Here is a 23566-nt window from a genome sequence, read left to right as displayed (position 1 = left end):
CAATAGTAAGTGGTACAATGGCTAGAGTGCTGAACCTGTAGTCAGCAGGATGATTCTTCCTGAGTTCAAATCTGACTTCAGGTAAGTGTCTAGCTGTGTGATATTGAGAAAATCATTTAACTGTTTGCCTCAGGTTTCTCATCTGTAACTTAAGCTGGAAAAAAGAACTGACAAATCACTCTTGCCAAGAACCCAAAAGAGTCCACAAAGAGTTAGACAAGACTTGAAATGACTCATCTACAACAACAAAGAAGGAAGGTTATCTGAGAATAGAGATATAAGCAGTTGGAGGGAATTCTAGCAGTAGGTGAGATTTAATACGGGGGGAAAATGAGGCAGAGGTGAGAGACAGAAGACCCCAGGCATGGGGTCAGTTAGTACAGCACGGATTATATCATTTTTAAAGAACTGCAAGAAGACCAATGTAGCTGGATCATAGAATGATTGTAAAATTGAAGAAGACTAAAGGAGTCAGGTTATAAAGAGCTTTAAAGCCTAACAGAGCTTATATTTGATTCTAAAAGTAACAGGGATTCACCAGAGGTTATTGAGCAGGTGGGGTGTTACATGGTCAGACTTGTGCTGTAGAAAGAATCACTCAAAGTTTTCAGGCAGTTTTCAGAAGGAGAAACCAAAGATATCTATAGTCTTATGAGGGAAAAAATGTTCCAATGAACTATTGATTAGAGAAATGCAAACTGAAACAACTCTGGGTTATTACTTCACACTTAGCAGATTGACTAACATGACAGAAAAGGAAAAGGACAAATGTTGGAGGAGATGTAGAAAAATAGGTATACTAATGAACTGGGAATGGAGTTGCGAACATGTCTAACCATTATGGAAAATAACTGCTCCAAGGGTATAAAACTCTGCAGATCCTTTGACCCCAAAATACCACTATTCATCCATATCCCAAAGAGATTAATTTAAAAAAAGGAAAAGAACCTGTTTGTACAACAATATTTATAGCAGTTCTTTTTGTGGTGACAAAGTATTAGAAATTGAGGGGATGCCCAACAATTGAGAAATGACAGAACAGATAAATATATATATATATATATATATATATATATATATATATATATATATTTGTGATTGAATGCTAGTGAAGAGCAGGATCATTTCAGAAAAATCTGGGAAGTCTTACATGAACTGAGCTGAACCAGAATATTGTATACAGTATCAGCAATACTGAATGATGATCAGTTTGTAAATGATTTAGCTATTCTCAGCAACACAGTGATCCAAAACAGTTCTGAAAGATTTATGTTGAAAAATTCTATCTACCTTCAGAAAGACAAATGATGGAATTGAAATGCAGATTGAAGCATATTTTATTTTATTATTTTTTTTTTAGATTTTTCAAGGCAATGGAGTTAAATGGCTTGCCCAAGGCCACACAGCTAGGTAATTATTAAGTGTCTGAGGTTGGATTTGAACCCAGGTACTCCTGACTCCAAGGCTGGTGCTCTATTCACTGTGCCACCTAGCCTCCCCTGAAGCATATTTTAAAAACTTTTTCTTGTGTGAGGCAATTGGGGTTAAACAACATGCCCAGGGTCACAGAGTTAGTAAGCATCAAGTGTCAAAGGTCAGATTTGAACTCAGGTTTATATTTTCTTTTTTATGGTTATTATATAAATGTTTTCCATTATTGCACTTACAGGATCTATATCAAATTACTTGCCTTTTCAAGGAGGGAATTTGTAGCTCAAAATTTTTTACAATGTTAAAAATTTTGTTTACTTGTAATTGAGAAAAAATTAAAAAAATTAAAAAAAAGGAAACACTTGATTAACTCAGTAGATTGGAATGAAGAGATACTTGAGAAAGGAAGACTTAGCAGAAGACTGTTCCAATAGTTCAAGTAATGAGAATTTGAATTAATGTTATAGCTATATGAGTTGAGAGAAGGGGACACAGATGAGAAATGTTATGAGTGTAAAAATGACAAAATGGACACTGGGTTGGATATGGGGGTGAGTATGAATGAGGAGATGAGGGTGAAACCAAGTTTTGAGCCTGGGAATATAAAAGTGCACTTTACAGTAATAGAAAAATTCAATAGAAGGGGAAAGGATTAAGTTCCATTTTGGAAATAATGAGTTTGAGATGTCTTTGGGACATCTGATTCAAGTTGTACAAGAGGCAATTGGAGATGGGTGCCTGTAGCTCAAGAAAGAGATGAGGTCTGGGTATATAGATCTGAAAATCATCTGTACAGAGAAGCTAACTGAATCAAGTAAGTTAGTGTAAATGGAAAAAAGAAGAAGACATAGGAATGCAGCAAAGGATACTGAAAAAGAGCAGTTGGATAGATAGGAAAAGAACCAGGAGGGAGCAACCACACAAAAACTTAGAAAACAGAGACTATCCAGGAGGAGACAGTAATCAATAGTGTCAAATGTTGCTGAGAAGTCAAAAAAGGTCAGGATAGAAAAAAGGCCATCAGATTTGGCAATTAAGAGATTACTGGTAGCTTTGGAGAGAGTAAATTGAATGAAGTCAGAAGCCAGATCACTATGTTTAGAAGAAAGGGAGAGGAGAGGAAGGGGAAGCAGTAAATGTAGATAACTTTCTTAAGTTTAGCCATATGTAGAAGACAGTATGGGACAAGAGCTGGTGAGGCTGGTAGGAATGATAGGATCAAGTGGTTTGTTTGTTCTTAGGGATAGGGGATACATGGGTATATTAGTAGAGGGAAAGGTGTCAGTAGATAGATTGAATATTAGAGAAAAATAGGAACAATTTGTTAGAGAATCAGGAGAGGAAGCAATTAAGAAAACATGTAAAGAAACTGGCTTTTGCATGGAGAAGGGTCACTTCTTCATCTGAGACTTGAGTGAAGGAAGAGATAGCAGAGGAAACTGAATGATGTGAATTGAGGAGAAGGAGGGTTGGGGTTAGCTCACATGACATGGCCCTAGTAAATGCAGAGCAGTTTGTCACATAAAGGGTGAAATATGGATTTCAGTGACAGAGGGAAGGGGATAAAAGCCCCTCCCCTGCAGCCCCCACCTTGGTCTCCCAGGATCTTTGCAGGGCTTCCTCCCGAAGGGCAGCGGGGGCAGTCTCCCGGAAGTCAATTAGGCGACTCTCATTCCTTCTGATGTCATGGACAAGCATCACTCCTCCCCTGGGTTGGAAGAGAGGTGAGCATCCAGTGAGGGTTATGTGGAAACAGGGAGGGACAAGGGGAGATAATATGGGAGAACAAGAAGAAAACTTGAGATACCCCCCCCCACAAATATACTGAACCATACTCTCTGGAAACCCCCCCACCCCCTTGGGATAAACCTCTTCTGAGGCTTGGGTGGGCAGAGGTGCTGGACTAATGGGGGAGGTGAGAGAGAAGTGTTGGCTCTCTGCAAAGCAGGCCTGAAGAGGCTCTCCCCACCAAGTCATCCAATATTTTAATCCTAGATTAGCAGGAACCGGCCAGAGGAGGGCACAGGGCCAAACCTAGGGGGCCATAGGCTGGCTGCCTGCCAGTTTCCTGCACCTGTCTTAAAGAAGTGGCAGCTAGTTCCCACCCCTCTGGGGCTGGTTTATGTAAGGGAGAAGACTTTAGGCCCTGGATGTCAGCTCCCAATTGACCTGGTCTTTACACCAAGTGCAAATTCTTAAGGGCTGAGGAGGACTAGCTAAGATAATAGCCTACCTGCTTACCCTCCTTCTCAGGAATCTGAACAGGGCTTGTGTAAAGGCAAGAGAATGCCCTAAGATCTACCAAAGTCTAGGAAAGGCAACTGGAGCACAGTGGGGGTGCTGATTAGGGAAATGGAGGTCAAGGACAGAGGAATCTGGAGTAGAAAATTGGGAGAACCCAGAGGGGCTATTTGAAAAACCTGATGAGGGCTGATTAGAGGGACCTGAGGGGCTGATTAAGAGACTCTAGAGATGTTAGGAATCTGTTGAGCAGTGACTGAATGGACCAGGAAGGGAAAATTGGAAGAGTCTCAGCCATGGATTTAGGGAGTTTCAAATAGAAAGTCACTTACCCCCCCAGGCCAGAGCTGTGAGGAGCCACAATGCCTGCACACAGGGCAGCAGCCACAGCAGCATCCACAGAAGATCCACCTTTACTCAGTACCTCGATGCCCAGGGCCGTGCAATGGGCAGCATCTGTGACAACTGCTCCCTGGTGGAAGATCTGGGGGAAAGAATGAAGAAATAGGAGACTTAAGGAGGGGCAGTAGCAAAGGCTTGCTATCTGCTCTCATGAAGCATCTTTCCCTAAAACTCTGAAGCAAGGGGCAGAGGAAATAAAACTACCTATCCTTTGAGCTTCAAGAATGATCACAATGCCCACACATCAAGGTAAGTCTCTTTACCCCTAAAATCCTTGGCTAGGCACACAATAGGTGTTCAATAACTGTTTGTTGAACTGGGACTATTCTGTCAGTTCGTGGCCTCTCTTCTAATCTATCTCCTTTTCCTCCAATCTCCTAATTGACTCTGTGCCTCCCATTTAGATCCCTAGGCACCCTCACCCCCACCCCAGGACTCTCCCTTTCATTCCCACATCTTTCTCCTTCAGGCTTCCCTTGATTTTCTCCCAATCCATCCCTTCTCAGTCTCACCTGGGGATCTCCAAAGTAGATCTGCATGACAAGGGCCACTGTCACCCCAGTGGCAAAGGTGAGGCAGGCTGTGACAATGACTGTGAGTCCATCTTGGCGGCAAGAACACTCCGCTGCAGCTGCAAAGGGGTCCTTGCTGGTCTCCCTTAGAGGTGACCCATCCTGGCTGCCCATCTCTGAGGAGGATGAGGGTAGCTGCTGTAGCCGGGCAGACTTCAAGAAAGAGTCAGGATCTAGAGGAAGAGAAAGGAGGAAATATTAGAATTCCTCATACCTATTTTTGATCTCTTCCCCCCCCCCCAATTCCCCTCCAGCTCCTGGGCTGCCCTCCCAGAAGACAAGTGCTCTTGGGGTGATGCTTCCACCTACCTCCTGGCAACTGCCTTCCCTGCTTTCTCCTGATTCTGATTTTTCCCTCCCCCAACCCTTGTTCCCTAGCTCCCTAATCCCTAACCTGTATCACCTTTCAGTCTCTTTCTGACGCACTCTATTTTAAAATGGGTGGGGACTGGGATTGGCCCCTGGGCTAAGAAATTCTGCAGACCCCCACCTCCTTCTGGGTTTTGGGAAGCAGAACTCCTGGACTCCCCTGCACACCCACCTTCCCTCTCCCAACTCCACTAGACTCTTAGGGAACAAGCATTTAGTACCAGTTGAGTGTGGGCATTGTGCAAAACACTTAACAAATATTATCCAGTTTGATCCTTACAACATCCCTGGGAGGTGGTGTCATTATGAACCCTATTTCATAGTTAAATAAAGGCAGACAGAGATTAAAGGGACTTTGCCTAGAGTAATATAGCTAGAAAAATGTCTATGTGAGGCTGGGATTGAGGTGTTCCTGACTCCAGGTCCATCACTCTATCTATTGTGTCAACTAGTTGCCTCATTTTACAAATGAAGAAATTGGGCTCAAAGAGAAAGGATCAGTCTGAGGTTACACGGGTCTTTCTCCTCATGTCCCTGACTCCCCAGCCTCTACCTGCTCAAACCCAATACAGGGAAAGCATTAATTTCCTGAAGGTGGCAGAAAATATGAGGGAAAGGGGGAAGGGAACAACAGGGAAGGCTTATGGGGCCAAGATCCTGCGCTTGGTCTCTACAAACATGGTTGACATGGAAAAGATCCTTAGCGATCAATAGTCATAACCTTCAGGTAAGGCCAGGAACTGGCAGGGGACAGAAAGGGAGAGTCTTGAAAGCCTTCAAGAGCAAACCTCCAGCCCTACACTGGTCCTTTTTTTTTTTTTTGACAATGTATGTAGCATTTTGTACCTATTATCTTTTCTCTCTCTCTAAAGAAGATTTATGTTTGCATTTCCTCATCTATTCTAGAAGCAAAATTATACACAGTAAATGTAACAGTAGAAATGAAAACTAAAAAGAAACTACACACTATGTAATTTTGACAGTCTTTGTTTTATGGTTCTATTTATGTTTCTTTTTGTATCGGTTAATACAAATCTTCCTATGTTTCTATAATTCTTTTCTTAAACAGAGCAGTAATATTTCAGTACATTCATTTGCCATAATCTGTTCAGTCATTCATTCCTCAGCAATGAGTACTCACTTTTTTTGTTTCCAGTTTTTGGTTGCCTCAAAAAAAACCTCCAAATATTGTGACAAACTCAACTGTTCATACTCTTTGACCCAGGGATCATTCTGATGAATATATACCACAAGGAAAGCAAAGACAGAAAGTTCTCATATAGTTTTCCAAAAGTCTCATTTCAGTTTTAAGCTGTTAATACAAAATTCTTAGCTTGCACTAAATATATATGCATGCTGGGTCGAAGGATATAAGCAATAGTGATTTTTCTAACAAGAATTCAAATTATTTTCTAAAATGAATGTACCAATTCATAGGGCTTCCAGCCATTTATTAGTAAACCTCTTTTTTCATAGATCTTTTAAAAATGACTATTTCTGTCTTTTCTTATCTTTGCTGACTGTGTCCATCTCTGTCAAAGACAAGATTCTCTTCACAGCTTGAGTCTAGAATGAAGGTCCCAAGAGAGTCAAATAATTTTAAAATCATTTAAATCTGGAAGGGGTCTTGTTCAACTGTTTCAGTAATGTCTGACTCTTTGTAACCCCATTTGGGTTTTCTTCTCCAGGTCTCTTTACAGTTGAGGAACCTGAGGCAAACTGGGTGAAATGACTAACCCAGGTTCATACAGTAAGTATTTGAAGACACATTTGAATTTAGGAATCTTCCTGAAGCTTCCTGACCTGGTGATCTGTGTCCTATGACACCACCTAGCTTCCCTAGTCAGATCATCTGGTTCAAACCTATTGTACCAAGGAAGGAAACAGAGAGGAAGGGGAAGGAGAGGGAGAGAGGATGAGAATGAATATGGCTTGCTCAGTGTACCATGGGTAATTGGCTGAGCCAGGACTAAAATTTGAGCCCTCTAATTCTAAAACCAGAGTTTAAAAGTTAGAAGGGATCTGAGAGATTTTTTTTTAATTTTATTTATTTAAGGCAATAGGGTTAAGCTAGGTAACTGTGTCTGAGTTCGAATTTGAACTTAAGTCCTCTTGTTCTAACCATTGCACCACCTAGCTGCCCCCAAGAGAGATTGTTTATAATTGATCAATAAACAAAGTGGTTAGGGATAGCTAGCTGATACTTTGCGTAGAGAACTAGTCCTATGGGGTGGCTAGGTGGCGCAGTGGATAGAGCACCGGCCCTGGAGTCAGGAGTACCTGAGTTCGAATGTGACCTCAGACACTTAATAATTACCTAGCTGTGTGGCCTTGGGCAAGCCACTTAACCCCATTTTCCTTGCAAAATCCTAGAGTTCAGGAGATCTGAGTTCAAATTTCACCTCCAATACTTATAGCTATGTAACCCTGGGCAAGTTATCTATTCTCAATTGCTTCCAAAAAAAAAGGGCAAAATGGTTGTGCTCTAAGGATAGTAATCTTCCTCTCTCCCTCTTCTTTTTAAACATGGAGGTGTTGGGGTCAGTGGAGAAATCATTTTGTGGCTTAGTTTGAAAGATAAGCCTTATTAAAGTTGTTTATTGTTCAATCATTTTTTATTTGTGACCCCATTATTGGGCTTTTCTTGGCAAAAACACTGGAATGATTTGCCACTGCCTTTTCCAGCTCATTTTAGAGTTGAGGAAACTGAGGCAAACAAGACTAATGAGTTGCCCAGAGTACAGCTAGTAAATGTCTTAGGCTAGATATGAACTCACTAAGATAAATCTTCCTAATTTCTGGTGCTCTATTTATTATACCACCTAGCTACGTAGAAACATAAGAAATATAAACTGGCATATTGAGTAGCTAAACTAAATGCTTTTACAATATAATCAATGTTTATCACACACATTCTGCTGCTGCTCTGCTTATATTTGAATATTCAATTTGGCCAGTAGGAGAATCCAACTCAGGAGATGGGGTGTATCACTATCAGTAAACTGACTGGTCCTTGTCTTAATGTCATATTTGACAAGAGTGGCATGAATGATATCAACAAAAAGGTTAAAAACAAGATTGAAATGATCTATATTACCACAATCTTTTGGAGGACTATAAGACTATTACCTCAACAGCCTAGTGAAGATATGAGCAGCAGTTATTGGCTTCTATGATACCTTGCCTTGAGACTGGACTAATCCAGGGCTTCCAGATTGAGGTAGACTAAAGCCCAGAGGAGGTTTCACAGGAATCACAGACAAATACTGTTTGAGAAAGCATCAACCTAATTTTACAATGTGACATGGGTAATCTTCTTGTTGTTTTGATAGCTTTCATATGAGTGATTTGAAATTAAGTTCATTTGCTACAATAATAGAACCTAGGTAATGAGCCAAAATAAGCTGGAAAAAAGGGAAGTTTTTGGAACAGAAAATAAGCAGGGATATGGTATAAAACTAAATTAGTAGATCAGATACCTTTAATCTCCCAGGTTGGGGATGGAGGCACCCAGAGTGTCCAGAGTTATAATTCATCTCTGTGGTCCCATGGGATCAAGTAATTGTTCCCTTGGAAGGGGAGAAACTGGGATGGAGAGTGGTCACAGTAATGATAAGAAGAATTCAGATTGTGGAAATTACTGGGTGAAATTCAGAGTGTAGAAATTACTGAGTGAGTTAGTGATTACTTCCCAATTTTAGCTAATACTAAGCAAGCAAAGAGAACCAGAGGCATAAAAGTTAATTTTTAAAGAATCCTTGGAGAGACTGGAAAAATGGATTGAGATTCCTCCAAAAAGTTTCAAATTTTGCTTTCAGGGAGAATATTTATATTTTGCAAAGCAAAGTTAACAAGCAGTTAAACATGGTGGTGCATGCTTAAAATCCCAGCTACTTGGATGTTGATGCTGGAGAATCTTATGAGCTCATGTGGTGGCCTATAGCAGATGATAAACCCCTGGGAGTGCCACAAACTTTAGATTGATCTCCTAATCCATAATATTAACAATTTAATCCTGTTTGAGCAAAGTAAGAGTTGAGAGGGCTGGTGCTGCCCTCTAAAAATTATAATCTGAAAATAGTATTACAATCTTAGTGGCTCCCCAGTTCCCACACATTAGCTTACCATTCTTTCCCAGACAGCAGCAGAAATAGAATAGGAAGTATACACCACAGTAAGGAATCCAAAACTGGAGACTGTAATGAATGGTAAATGCTGTACCGGGGGTCCATGGTTACCTTTTCTAATATTACTTTGTAGTTATATGTGTATACATTGTTTCTCCCCAATAGAATGGAAGCTCTCTGATGGTAGGGGCTGTTTTTGTTTTTAATCAAGAGAGCCTAGAATGGTGACTGGTACATAAACAATAACTGCCTGTGGAATGAATAAAATGAATTATTTGATGAGGGATTTCCTGGGGGAGGAGGAATCTACAGGATCATTCCTGATCCTATTCATGTGCAATAGAGTTCTGCAACATATATCATGCCTGAGTTTTTTTTGTTGTTTTTGTAAGGCAATGGGATTAGGTGACCGGCCCAAGGTCACACAGCTAGGCAATTATTAAGTGTCTGAGGCTATATTTGAACTCAGGTCATCCTGACTCCAAGGCCAGTACTCTACCCACTACACCACCTAGCTGCCCCTCATGCCTGAGACCTTAATGCAAAGGTTTAATTACTTTTTTCTTTAATCTTCCATTTTAGATATTTGGAAATTAGTTTTGATTGTTAGATTTAGTTATGATATGCTGCTATGGTATTGTGTGTTAAGAACTGAGTTTGTTTACATGTTAAAATAGAGACCAAGATCTTAAATTTGCAGATTATTTAACATGATGGATAGGTGTCTATAGTGTTGATCAGCTGGTTGGTATGGGAACTGTTAATCTAAATGGAACAACACCTATTAGGTTCTATTTTCTGCTACTGTTTGTACTCTATAGGCAACTGGAGCCACTACTGCATCCTAAAAGATCTAATAAGTCCTTTCTCAAAATATTTGGATTTCCCTATGGTATTTGTTATTGGGAGCAATAATGAGGAGAAAATTTAATGAGCACTGAGCCAAGAAAACCTTTGACACATATTGGCTTTGTGACTCTGGGCAAATCCCTTAGCCTCTCTGCTCTAGGCAACTCTCTAAGACTATAAATTGCAAAGAAGTTACTGACCTGCATTAGTAGAGAGAATTTCTCAGCTTGGGAGTTCTCTATATCAATGTTATCAAAGTCAAGTCCCTCTTCCAACCCTACTAAGTGTTTGACACTATACTAGGTACTAGCATATTATACTATACATATTATTCTAGGGATAGAAAGGAAAAAACCACAGATGGTTTGGAGAGAATCAAAGGTAGATAAAATGCTGGAGGAGAAAAAGGAGAATTCCTGTCTAACAATGTGGACATTTACAAACACTAAAAATGCCCATGTCTAAAAGGAAAGAAAAGGGAGACAATGAAGGATACCTGGGAGCTAGGTAATATGATTTTACCTTTTAATAAAAGAGGAAACTGAAGCAAACAGAGGGTAATTGACTTGTCCAGGATCATACAGCTAGTAAGGGTGTGAGGCTATGCAAGTCTTGTGCTCTAGCCACTGTCACTTAGATATACCAAACTGTTCAGTCAGTTGTTCCTCTCCATTGTCCTTTGGACCTTTCACTTGAATTCTTCAGAAATTATGGCATTATGAACTCACAGTCATACAACATCATGGAAAAAATACTGCTGTTAAAAATATGGGCTAGGGGCGGCTAGGTGGCTATGGGGAGGTTAGAGCACAGGCCCTGGAGTCAGGAGTACCTGAGTTCAAATCTTAACTCAGACACTTAATAATTACCTAGCTGTGTGGTCTTGGGCAAGCCACTTAACCCCATTGCCTTGCAAAAAAAAAAAAAAAACCTAAAAAAAAAAAAGATGGGCTATTGTTTCAGAGAGAAGCTTCAAGTACTGAAAAAACACCATCATTTCCCAAAGGCTCATTGTTCTGAGCTCATTGTTCATGCCTAGGATCTATATATGCTATGTGAACTGATGGATCACCTCTATGGACTGTCCATCTAAATGTATATCATAATTTAGACTTCATTAATTTGACTTTTCCCCCAGGGCAGATAATTAAGCTAAACTGTTTGACATGACTGTAGAGCTCATGGAGGAAACTGCAATGTTCCAGGGTTCAAAGCAAGCAGAATATTTTACTTCCATAATGAAGCATCTGAAGGACCTTATTATCCATGGAGAATCCATCTTCCATTTAGACTTTGTGCTGAACCTCTTCCATTCTGACAAACAGCTTTGGTATACAAATGTCTTCCTGTTTTGTGCCTCTTTTGACATTAAAAATTAAATAATAATATAGCAAATGATCCCTAACAAATCATTCAAGCAGTGTTGTGTGTGTGTGTGTGTGTACCTTCAAGTTACTTATAAATTCTTTGGGGATTTGATGGTGAGACTGACAGTTGATTTCAATAGCAGAACTCTAAGAGTTGATAGATCAAGCTTCTTTAAACCAGTATATTTCACCCATGTCAGAAGCTGTGAGGGACAGAAGCATAAGAGACTTGGAGGAGTCAATGACAACTTCTACATCTCAATCTTTGCCTCAATGTGTCTTCCTCAAAAAGTGTATTTAAAAATGCATAATCACAGGATGTTTAGGTTAAACAAATGTAACTTTTGCATCAAGGAGCAGATTGGGAGTGTTAAAAGGTGAGTAATTTTCCATATGCAATCCATTCTACGTTCTTCCTCCTATTTTAGATAAATACATTTTCCATTTGTGGTACATCTCCCAGATAAGAACTGATACAATAATTTAATGGACCTACCTGTATCAATCTGGACAATAAGAATTTTTTATTCATTTAGTTATTCCTGTATGCATTTTTAATGTGCTCACTTTTCAAAAATCAGAAATCTCATTGAAGAGACCTTGTGATATTCTAGAACTCGATGTAATCAGTCTAATGTCATCTACAAAAAAGGAACAGCTGGGAGACTTCACCCTCTATAAAAAAATATTTCATTTGAACCTTGCATATGATATCCCCTGTCAATGGCAAACAATTTTGATAAGCATGAATAATTTGTATTACTTAATATCAGTAATCAAGAGTGTGATCGGATATTGTTATATCTGTTGTTATACATATATTTATTTTGTTATATTGTTTTATATTTGTTATATAGTATCTACTGTTATATATATTTAATATATATATTGTTTATATAATATATCTATTGTTATATATGTTATATAATATATCTGTTGTTTTATATATATATATATTTAATAAAATATCATGTATGACACATATGGGAAATAGAATAGATAAATTTGATTACATAAAATTATAAAGTTTTTACACAAACAAAACCAATGCTATCAAAATTAGAAGGAAATCAAGAAAATGGGAAAGAATTTTTACAGTAAATTTTTCTGAAAAAGGACTCATTTCTCAAACATATAGAGAACTAGAACAAATTTATAAAAAAAAGTACCATTTCCCAATTGATAAATTGTTAAAGGATAAGAATAGGCAGTTTTCATAAGAAACCAAAACTGTACTCATATGAAAAATTTTCTAAAGCATGATTGATTAAAGAAATGCAAATTAAAACAATTCTGAGGTATCACCTCACACCGGTACCAGATTAGTTAACAACAGAAAAAGGAAAAAGACAAATGCCAAGGGGGGATATGAAGAAATTCAGATGCTAATGTCCTTTTGGTGGAATTGTGAACCATTCCAAAAACAATTTGGAACTGTGCCCAAAAGGTTATAAAACTATACATTCCCTTTGACCCAGCAATAACACTACTGGGTCCCAAATAGATCAAAGAAAAAGAAAAAGGATCTATTTTACTTTTTCTTTGGTGGGGAGCAATGGGGTTAAGTGACTTGCCAAGGTCACATAGCTAGTAAGTATCAAGTATCTGAGACCAGATATGAAATCAAGTCCTCCTAACTCCAGGACAAGTGCTCTATCCACTGCGTCACCTAAATGCCCCTCCAAAGGACCTATCTAAACAAAAATATTTATACCAGCTTTGTGGTGGTAAAGAAATGGAAGTTGAGGAAATGTCCATCAATTGGGGAATGACTAAATATGTGGTGGTATATGACTGTGATGGAATACTACTGTGCTCTAAGAAATAAAGAGCAGGAGGAGTTCTTTTTTGAACTGATGCATTTAAGTAAGCAGAACCAGAAGAACATTGTACACAGTAATGGTAATATTGTATATACAATGATCAGACTCTCTGATCAAGACAATGATCTAAGAGGAGAGAGAAGGGAGACTGATAAATTCTGAGGGGAGGTTGAAGAATACTTTTTTTCAGTTTATTTTTCTTGCTTTTTTTGCATGTTTTTTTGGCAACATGGACTAACATGGAAATGTTTTGCATGACTTCATATAATTGACATATTGCTTGCCTTCTCAATGGGTGGAGGGATGGAGGAAAGGAGAGAATGTAGAGTTCAAAATTAAAAAAAATTAATTGGGAATACTTAAACAAAATAAAAATATAATTTAACAAAATAAATTACTTAATAATAATAATAATAATAATATAATAATAATAATAATAATAGTTTGTCCTTCATTTTTGAAGAAGACTATAACATCTGAGAGTGATGCCATAACAAGCACTCAAATTGGATTTGAGTGCAGGGGCTGCTGTGCTAAGTCACAAGCCTCTCTTTCTCCTCCAGAACTATCCGGATCCAGTAACCAGATATGAATCAAGACCCCTGGAAATGGCCCTGGATGTGAGACAGTCAGGGTTAAGTGATTTGCCCAAGGTCACACAGCTAGTCAAGTATCTGAGGCTAGATTCAAACACCTGTCCTCCTGATTCGAAGGCCAGTGTTCTATTCACTGTACTACCTAGCTGCCCCAAATTATTCATATGAGATAGAAACAGAAATAAACTAGATACCCATCAGTTGGGGAATGGGTGAAAAAATGGAATATGTGAATGTAATACAGCAAAGAACTGGAAACTTAGAGGGAGTTTATCAATTGGAGAAAGGGCTGAACAAATTTTGGTATATAAATGTATGGAATTCTTTTGTGTTATAAGAAATGAGGGCTAGGGTGGTAGCTAGGTGGTACAGTGGATAGAGCACTAGCCCTGGAATTAGAACCTGAGTTCAAATTTGACCTCAGGCACTTGACCTTAGTTGTGTGCCCTTGGGCAATCGCTTCACCTAAAAATAAATAAATAAATAAATAACAGTTGAAAAGTGGAACAAAACTTTTATATCTTAAATTTGGAGGAAAAAAATGAGGACTGGGTTCAGAGAAATCTGTGAAGACTTGTATAAACTGATGCAGAGTGAAGAGCCTAGAAATATGAAAACAATTTATATAAAAATGATAATGTAAAGACAAACAATTTTTAGAAATTTAAGAACTCTTTACAATGCCATGACCAGCCATGATACCAGAAAATTGATAATGAAATATGTTCCCCACTTTCTGACTGAGAAATGACAGATTCATGATGTATAATTCAATATACATTTTTAAACATGAACAATGTTGGAATGTTTTATTTCACTAAACATATAAGACGTTTTCTTTTTTAAATTGGGTAGAAGGTGGGAAGGAGACAAAGTAAATGCTTATTCATTTAAAAATAAAATAAATTGAACATTATTAAGTATTGCTCCATAAGAAATAACAAATATTAAGAATTCTGAGAATATTGAGAATGTACAAATGAACTGATGATGCACAGTGAAATGAGCAGAACCAAGACAACCAATTAAAAATGATAATAATGTGAAGAAAAATAATCCTGAAAGATTTTAGAAGATTGATCAATGCATGGACTTCAGAAACCTAATGAAGCTAGCCTCACACCTCTTGGCAGAAAGGTGATGGTTAAGAATAAGACATACATTTTCAACTGATTTGTTTTGTTTAAGCTCACTTTTTTGTAAGAAGGGAAGACTTCTTTTGAGATGGGTGGGTAGAATGAGTGGGTGGAAAGAGATGAAAAAAATAAAAGAAGAGAGCATATGCTGGAGAGACTTACTGGAAGAGAAGATTTAAAATTCTTTCAATGAGTCAAATGTTTTTTGTAACCAATAAACAATATCCCTGCATGGAAACTTATATTTTCTCCATTTCCAGTCAAATGTATGATTATAAAAATATGATCTGATCCTTTGGAAAGAGCTTGCCCTTTCCAACCTATTTCCACCAAGAAAATCTTTGATAATGGCACCTACTTCCCAGTGTTGCTGTGAGGTTCAAATGAGATAATAATTATAAAGTGTTTAACACAGTGCCTGGTACATAGTAAGCGCAATATAAATGTTAACTATTTTTATTATAATAATACATCATTTTTTTTGAGACTCCTCATCTCACTCAGGCTAGAAGTGCAGTGGCCAGTGGTGGGGCTCATCCAATACAAAAACTTTGAACTGTTCACTTTTGACCTGAGTAGATTTATCTCTTTGTAGGCATCCTGGTGACCCCACACTCGCGATGGCCCACTTTACTGGAGCCAGAAGTAGTGCAGACACCTAATCAGTTTTGTCTTACTATATATAGCTCAGAACTTCTGAATCCAAACAATCCCCCAATCCGAGTTTCTCCAGTAGAAAGGATTATAGATACCCACTATTACAAATGGCTTTACATTATTATCTTTTCCATTCTTTTAGTAACTCTGTGAGAGGTCTTGTTAAGGGATCCCTTGATGTTGTGTTGCCTACAGTATAGCTTTTCTTGATGTGTGCGTAGTCTAGTCTGATTACTCTTGCCAAGTGCTTTTCCCTAAGAGCCATTTCTGTTTCTCCATATCATACTTCAGGGACAGAGGCATTAGAGTCCAAATGTAGCTGTTCCTTTGACGTTGATGATGAAAATAGATTGTTACAGAAAAGTGGACAAATTTATCCCATTTTCTATCTATTTTTTTCATCCTTGAACACTTTTGGAATAAGGGGTTTATGTGAGTCTTCTGCCAAGCTTACTATGGAAGGACAAAATTTTAAAAAAATCATAAGAACTAACATCTAAATAGTGCTTTTCAGTTTACAAAATGCTTTAAATCTGTTTTCTCCTTCAAGTCTCACAACAACCCTGTGAGAGAGTTGCTACACATAATTTTGTCTCCATCTTTGGGATGAGAAAATCAACACTCATAGAGAAATCCATAACAGGGTCAAGACAGAAACTCAGATGTCCTTCTCCAAATCTCTTTACTCTGCACCACCTTTTTGGGTCATAAGTTTAGGTTTGAACATTCAGTCATTATGTGACCTTGAGCAAGTTCCTTCTCTCAGGACCTCAGTTTTCGCCTTTGAAAAATAATGAGTATATAGATCCAAGAGAAGTCATAGGAGGGAGAATCTGGTGGGTTCTCAGATTACCTTCTGTGTGGAAAAACTTTGTGATGATTTCTCAGAATAAGTATATCACAAATCTGCGTGAATTTCTCACAGAACTGTGTGGAGAAGAAAAAGCAGGGAAAATGGAAACATTTCCCCCCTTAGAAGTAGGCAGGCAACTAAAAGTATTTTCTGTTATTGATAGAGCAGCAGTATCTTGATGGAAGCTACCTGAAAGAGGACTTTTTATGGAATATTGTCCTGAACCCCCTAAATGGACTAGAGCTATGGTCCAGAACAATGGTTTGTCTACCTTCAAATCTGGGGATACTGAATGAGTTAATAAAATTTTTTCATATTTTTCATATTTAATAAAAATGTTTTCATATTGGGAACAGACTAGACTTCCTGAGCTGTGATTGAGAATGGTTAAGGGTTATTTAAAGGTAACTCTTTCAATTGTGTTCTAAACTGTGTACCATATTTTTTAAATTTTATTTATTTAAGGCAGTGGGGTTAAGTGACTTGCCCAAGGTCACACAGCTAGACAGTTATTAATTTTCTGAGGCTGGATTTGAACCTAAGTCTTCTCGACTCCAGGGCCGGTGCTCTATCCACTGCACCTAGCTGCCCCAATTGTGTACCATCTTGGAAATACGATAATTGCATATAACTTCATATTTTTTGTGTATCATTGGTTTTGCTGATGTTTTCCCTCTTCTTCTTTTTAAAATTCTTTGTTAAAAGGTGTGGTTCTCTGGGAGAGATATGGGGGAAAATCTAGGCGATGTCAAAACAAAAGATATCCACAAAATCTATTCAAAAGAAAATATAATAATGATTAGTAAATGGCATCCTTAGCTGCTTTAGAAAATAGATTTCCTTTATATAATAGGAAGAGACAATTACTCTTGTTTAGCAACATTAGCTCCTCAAGTATCTGAGTTCAACAAAGATTTTCTGCTTGTAACTCCTTCCATCTACTGGGTCACCTTTTGGATTGTCATCACTGTCTTGTTTACCTTTAGTAGCAGGTAAAATTAGCTCTTTAAATCTGTCAGTGGAGGAAGTCAGTGTTTTCATGGTTGGATCAATACTGATAGGGTACAGTGCATCTCTGACAGCCTTCAATACTCTTCTTAAAATTACCCCCCTCCTTCCTCTAACAGGATACCCACCTGGCACCATCACTGCATCCACTCAAGATATGGATAGGTATATGGCATGATATCAGCTTCTTGTCCACTCACTCGGTAAACTCTCACTAATAACCAATCAAGAGGACAAGGCTATGGTCAAAGTCATATAGGATTACAGAAATAGAAAGCCCAGTTCCTGCCTTGAAAGCCTCAGATATTCTCAGATGGAACTGCAGAGGCCCCTAGTCTCATGCTTTCCTGAAAAATAATTTTCTCTACATCATCACCAAAAAGTGCTCTGAGGGCAGCCCGTTCAAATGTGGACAGTTCTAACTGTTAAGATGTTTTTCCTTTACATCTGCTTCTAAATTTGCTTCTCTGCAATTTTAAAATATTGTTGCTTTTAGTTTTGCCTTCTGAAGCTAAGAACAGGTTTGAACCCCCTTCCACATGACAACCTTTCAAGTACTTGAAGATAGTTATCATGTCTCCCCCCCAACTACTCAAGTTTTTCTCTCCTCCAAGATAAACATTCCCAGTTCCTTCATCTGATTTAAAGATGGTCTGGTATTGGGTCTTTCACCAATTCTAGTAAATGGTCTCTATGAATGCCCTTAAAATACAGCACCCAGAACTAAGTACAATTCCCTAGATATGATCTGATTATGGTAGGGGAGGGTGGTACTATCACCTTCCCAGGCCTGTTGGTCACTCTTGACTCTCTTAATGCAGCTTAAAATCGCATTAACCTTTTGTGTCACAATATCGTAATGAAATTGCAACCATTCAAACCACTAAAACTTTCAGGCACTTGGTTTCTACCAAAAATTCTTCCTTCAATCCAGGACATTCAGTAGATGAGGCTTCTGAGAAGAGAGTCTGAGTATGAAGATTAAGGTACTAACTCCCAATCTCCTGATTTCTGATTTAAGGTCTGGTTCTGACAGCAACATTCACATCTACTGGTGGGAAAAATCTAGACTGAGGGGGTATTTAATCAAGATCCTCTGCCTAAGTGGACCTATACCCTCAGTATAGATCTGAGAAAACTTTTGGACTTTGGAAAGGGAGCAGGAGCAAAGAAGGTTTGGAGGTAGTGACCCAAGGAGCAGAGATGGGAATACAGAAAGTTGGAGACTCAGGACCCTGGGGACCAGAGGCATTGTGAGCTAGGATCTAAAAAATTGGGAGATGAAAGACTGGAATTCTAGAGGCTCAGAGGGTCTTGGGTCAAAAGGCTGAAGTGACACAATGGGCTAGGTATCTAGGGACTCAAGGCATTTGTAATTAGAAGATTGGGGCTAGGAGTCTGAACTTGGTTGACAGAGACAAAGAGGTCTGGGATGGAGAGGAAGAAGCAGAGGTAGCTGGGAGGGCAAAGTTGAAACTTAAAGCATCAGCATTGGGAAGGTTGAGACAGATCAGGCAAGAGATTTAGTAATACAGAAGGCTGGGGATGATGGGCACTGGGAACTGGAAGGCTGAATCTGGAAAGGTTGAAACAGAACTTGAATTGGGAGGTTAAGACAGAGAGGATTGGTATGCAGAAGTTTATGTTTGAAGGGCAGGAATGGGGGAAGCTGGGACAGAGCAGATGACGGAATGAGGTTCACAAAGACCCGGAGCTAGGGGAAAGGTAGAAGATAGTCTAAAAATGAAGAAGCAGGGAGCAGGAAAGCCCATTGAGGTTTACCAGGTCAGGATGGAAAGAACATTTGGGTGCCTGGAGGTGTGAGTGGGTCCCGAATGGATGGCCTTCTCCTGGAAGGATGTCCCAGAGGCAGGAAGTGATGCTTTTGATTAAAGGGGTCATAGGAAGTAGGGGAAAGATGGAGAAAGAGTTGGACTATATGGAAAGGTGGAGAAGACCAGAGAGAGGGCTACCAGGACAGAGGGTATCTTCCTACCAGTTTCCTTGAGGTTCTCTCTGTGCTATCCTAGCCTTGTACCCCCTTAAGTTTTGTGGGAATAGAAGAAAACTGGTGATTAGCACTGTATTAGGGGAGCAGAAGAGTTCAGCAACTCACTCCCTCCTGAACCTCAAGATAGGCACTAGTTAGTGGAATGACTGTGGGAAGTCCTCAAATAACTATGCTGATTTCTTTCAAAATAATTATCTGATGAAAAAGATGGGAGGCAGCTTGAGAGAGAGGATACTAGGCAGCCCATCGAATACTGAAGAATCTAGAGAGGAAAGAATACTCCAAGGACCTTGAGAGGTCATTGAATGTATCCCCCTGTTTTCTAGTAAACCACGGGAGACCTAGGAGAACGCAATCAATTGCTCCTTCTTTTCAAGGTACCCTATTCCATCTCCTCCCCGCCCCCATGCACACCCTGCTGCCAATTTTTCCCAGACCTAATTTTCCCAGACCTTATTTCTTCCTGGTACAGTTCTGGTCCCTTCCCTTTTTCCCTGCCCTGCACTATCCTGGGGCAAGGGTACTTTTCTCAGTCTGTCTCTGGCGGTAGAAATATACTTCTCCTCTCCGCATCCCCGGCCCCCACCGTTGCGATTCTCTGCTCTTGATCCATAATAGAAGTGTGGAAGCAGGGGGATGGGAGGAGATGCGAAGAGGAGGAGGGGAAGGGAGACGGGGAGGGTTGAATCAGAGGGAGGCAGGGAAAGGATGCGGATAGGGGATGGAGGGCAGATCGAGGATGAGGACTGAAGCTGAGAGGATGAAGGAGAAGCCGAGAGGAAGGGACACAGAGTGTGCAGGTGGGAAAGAGAGGGCTAGGGGAGGGCGGCGGGTGGGAGGATGGATGAAACCAGGGAAGGGTTGCAGAGCGGGCCAGCGGTGCTGCAGTCGGTCCAGGTCAGCCGCGGTAGGTCGTGGTCAGTCCGGGCTCCGCGGGGCCCTCCCTCACCTGTGTCTGGGTCCCCCAAGAACGCGTCCTCGTCCTTGCGGCAGCGCAGCGGCACGGCAGGAGCCGGCTCATCCTCCGGCAGCCGCGGGAAGCTCGTGATGCTCATGTAGTCCACGGGCGAGTACGCGCCCAAGGCGCTCTCCTGGCTCGCCTCCTTCTCCGCCGCCATCCTCACCCTAATCTGCCCCAGCAGCGCAGCGGCGGAAGTGACTGCGGGGCCTGGGCGAGGGGGTGGGGGATGGGGACCACAGGGGCGGGGCTTGTGGTCTGGGGGCGGGGCCTGAGGCTCCAAGTTGGGGGCACCGAGCCATGTGCCCCCACTAAGTGGAGCTGTGTCCCAGGTTGACCCTTAGTCTGAGTGGCTGTCATGCCTAGGTAGAGCCCTGGAGTTGGAGGAGGAATGACAATGTAGAGGAAGACAAGGAAGAGGCTATCAATGACACTCAGAAAAGTCTTTGATGCCAGGAGGCACCCAGTAGATGATGTTTCTTTCTCCATCAGTTCCTCCCGGTTCTACACAATAGTTTCTCACATATTGGAAGCTCATTATAATCCCATCCATGTTTCCCTCCCTGTCCCCTTCAGATCTCCATTCTCATCTTCATCCCCACTCCCAACTTTAGTGCTAGTCCCATCTCCAAACTTGTCTCCATAACTCTTTCCTCATCCTTCTTCTCCATATCCATTCCTTATCTTTATGTCTGTTTCTACTCCCACTTGCTATCCTTATCCCCATTCCCATCCTTCTTTCTCTCCTCCGCTCCAGCTCCAGTCTTGTACTGGATCATAGACTTAGAGCTAAGAAAGGATCTTAGAAGTCTTGGCAATGCACTCATTTTACAGTGAAGGAAACTAGGGCTCAGAGAGATTAATCAGTCTGACCAAAATCATATATGTAGTAAACAGAAGAGGTAACATTTAAACCTGGGTCTTCTGATTCCATGTTCAAGTTCTCTTCTTATTACACAATGCTTCCAATTTTGCTTCATCCATAACTCTATCCTTATCCCCAATTGCATCCTCATCCTAATTCCCTTCCCCACTCTTGGTATAACATCTAAATTAATAAAGGAAAAATTAACTAAATTTCAAAAAGACATAGTAACACAGTAATAATAGGAGGCTTTAATCTTCTTTTTTCAGAGTTGGACAAATCTAACAGAAAGCTAAACAAAAGGAAAATATAAAATTGAACTCAGTATTGGGGAATTTAAACTAAAAAATGACATATTTTGAACAGAAACACCAGATAGTAATTGAGTATATCATATAATCTTATTAATACAATAATATATAATACATCATTATATATGACATAATATATTGTCATGAACTATATAATACAGAGTAATTTTTATAATTATATACTACAAAATAAATTTTCAAAAATAGGCCATTTATTAGGGAGCAAAGAAATTATAAATGCAAAAATGTAAGAAATACTAAACACATCCTTCACAGAACATAATGAAATTTAAATTGTATTCAATTTAAGGAGCACAAACAAAAGATGCAACCTAAATGTAAACTTTAAAATTAATCTCAAGTAATCAAAGAATAAATCATAGAAACAATAATGTGAAAAATGATAATGAGAAAATATACCAAATTTCTGGGATACAGATAAAATTAAAAATTATATCCCCATACATTTTTACTATAGTACACTTCCTGTGGAGAACTCATTATCTCTCAAGGCAGCTCATTCCTCTTTTGCATAGGTCTCATTGCTTCGAAATGTTTCCTTATATCAGGTCAAAATCTGCCTCTTTGCAGTTCTTACTCATTGCTTCTAATTCTGCCTCTAGGAGATAAAGAAAATAAATATAATTCCTTTCTATATGTCAGTGTTTCAGGTATTCTAAGACAAAGATCATAATTGCTCTGATTCTTCTTTTCTTCAAACCAAACATTATAAATTCCTTCAACAGACCCTCATATGGCTCTTCGCTATTCTGGTTGTGCTCCTATGGAAATTATCAATTTCCTTCCTAATATGTAGAATCTAGAATTAAACACAATATACACATGCAGTATGACCAGGGCTAAGGATTATAGAACTTCTTTATTACTGGAAGCTATCCAAAGTTTCTTTTGAAATAGTCCAAGATCAAATTGGTTTTTTTTGATTATCATATCATGTCATCCTATTGATTCATTGAATTTGTGGTCCATTTAAACTCTCAGACCTTTTTTCAGATAAATTATTTGCTGTCTAATATTTTGTTAGATTGTAAGCAATGGGGCAGTTAGGTGGCGTAGTGGATAGAGCACTGGCCTTGGAGTAAGGAGTATCTGAGTTCAAATCCCAGACACTTAATAATTACCTAGCCGTGTGGCCTTGGGCAAGCCACTTAACCCCATTGCCTTGCAAAAACTAAAAAAAAAAAAAAAAAAAAAAAAAAAGATTGTAAGCAATAGCTGCTTATTGTGTCCTAGAGAAGTTGATCTTTTGTATTCAAAAATAAAGCCTTACATTTATCTCTATTAAATTTCATTTTATTGGATTCTATTAGGTTCTAAGAGCTTGTCAATATCTTTTTGAATCCTAACTGTCATCAGCGCATTGGCTATCCCTCCCAGTCTGATGGCATCTTGAATTTTTTTATCTTAATAGTATTTTATTATTTTTTTCAATTACATATAGATATAGTTTTAAATATTCATTTTTGTCAAATATTTTCCTTCTCTCCCTTTCTTCCCCACTCCCCAAGATAGCAAGTAAACTGATATGGGTTATAAATGCACTATCATGTTAAACATTTTCCATATTATTCATGTTGTGAAAGATGAAGCAGAACAGAAGGGAAAAATCACACTGAAAAAAAACATTTTAAAGTGAAAATAGTATACTTTGATCTGCTTTCTGATTCCATAGTTCTTTCTATGGATATGGATGGAATTTTCCATCACAAATCTTTTAGAATTGCCTTTGATCATTGGCTGAAAAGAACTAAGTCTATCCCAATTGTTCATTGCACAATGTTGCTATTAAGATGTACAGTGTTCTCTTGGTTCTGCCCACATTACTCAGCATCAGTTCATACATATTTTTCCAGGTTTTCTGAAATCCACCTGCTCATCATTTCTTATACAACAAAAATATTTTATCACATTCATAAACCATAACTTTTTCAACTATTCCCCAATTGATGGACATCCCCTCAATTTTCAA

General features: G+C 39.1%; 1 protein-coding gene across 1 annotated transcript in view; it reads right to left on the bottom strand.

The window, feature by feature from the left end:
• GGT7 (gamma-glutamyltransferase 7) overlaps positions 1 to 20560 on the bottom strand; it is a 36639-nt gene extending 16079 nt beyond the window's left edge. Inside the window, exons 1-4 of the mRNA XM_074212102.1 lie at positions 20392 to 20560; positions 4587 to 4819; positions 4005 to 4156; positions 3022 to 3139 (exon numbers count right to left, since the gene is read on the bottom strand). Coding sequence (XP_074068203.1) covers positions 3022 to 3139; positions 4005 to 4156; positions 4587 to 4819; positions 20392 to 20560 — 672 coding nt within the window. The remainder of the gene's footprint in view (positions 1 to 3021; positions 3140 to 4004; positions 4157 to 4586; positions 4820 to 20391) is intronic.
• Positions 20561 to 23566: the final 3006 nt, after the last annotated feature.

The sequence above is a fragment of the Macrotis lagotis genome, chromosome 1 (assembly GCF_037893015.1).
Source record: "Macrotis lagotis isolate mMagLag1 chromosome 1, bilby.v1.9.chrom.fasta, whole genome shotgun sequence".
Taxonomy (NCBI): Eukaryota; Metazoa; Chordata; class Mammalia; order Peramelemorphia; family Peramelidae; genus Macrotis; species Macrotis lagotis.
The sequence above is the reverse complement of the archived record's forward strand: the minus strand, read 5'-3'. Positions and strand labels throughout refer to the sequence as shown.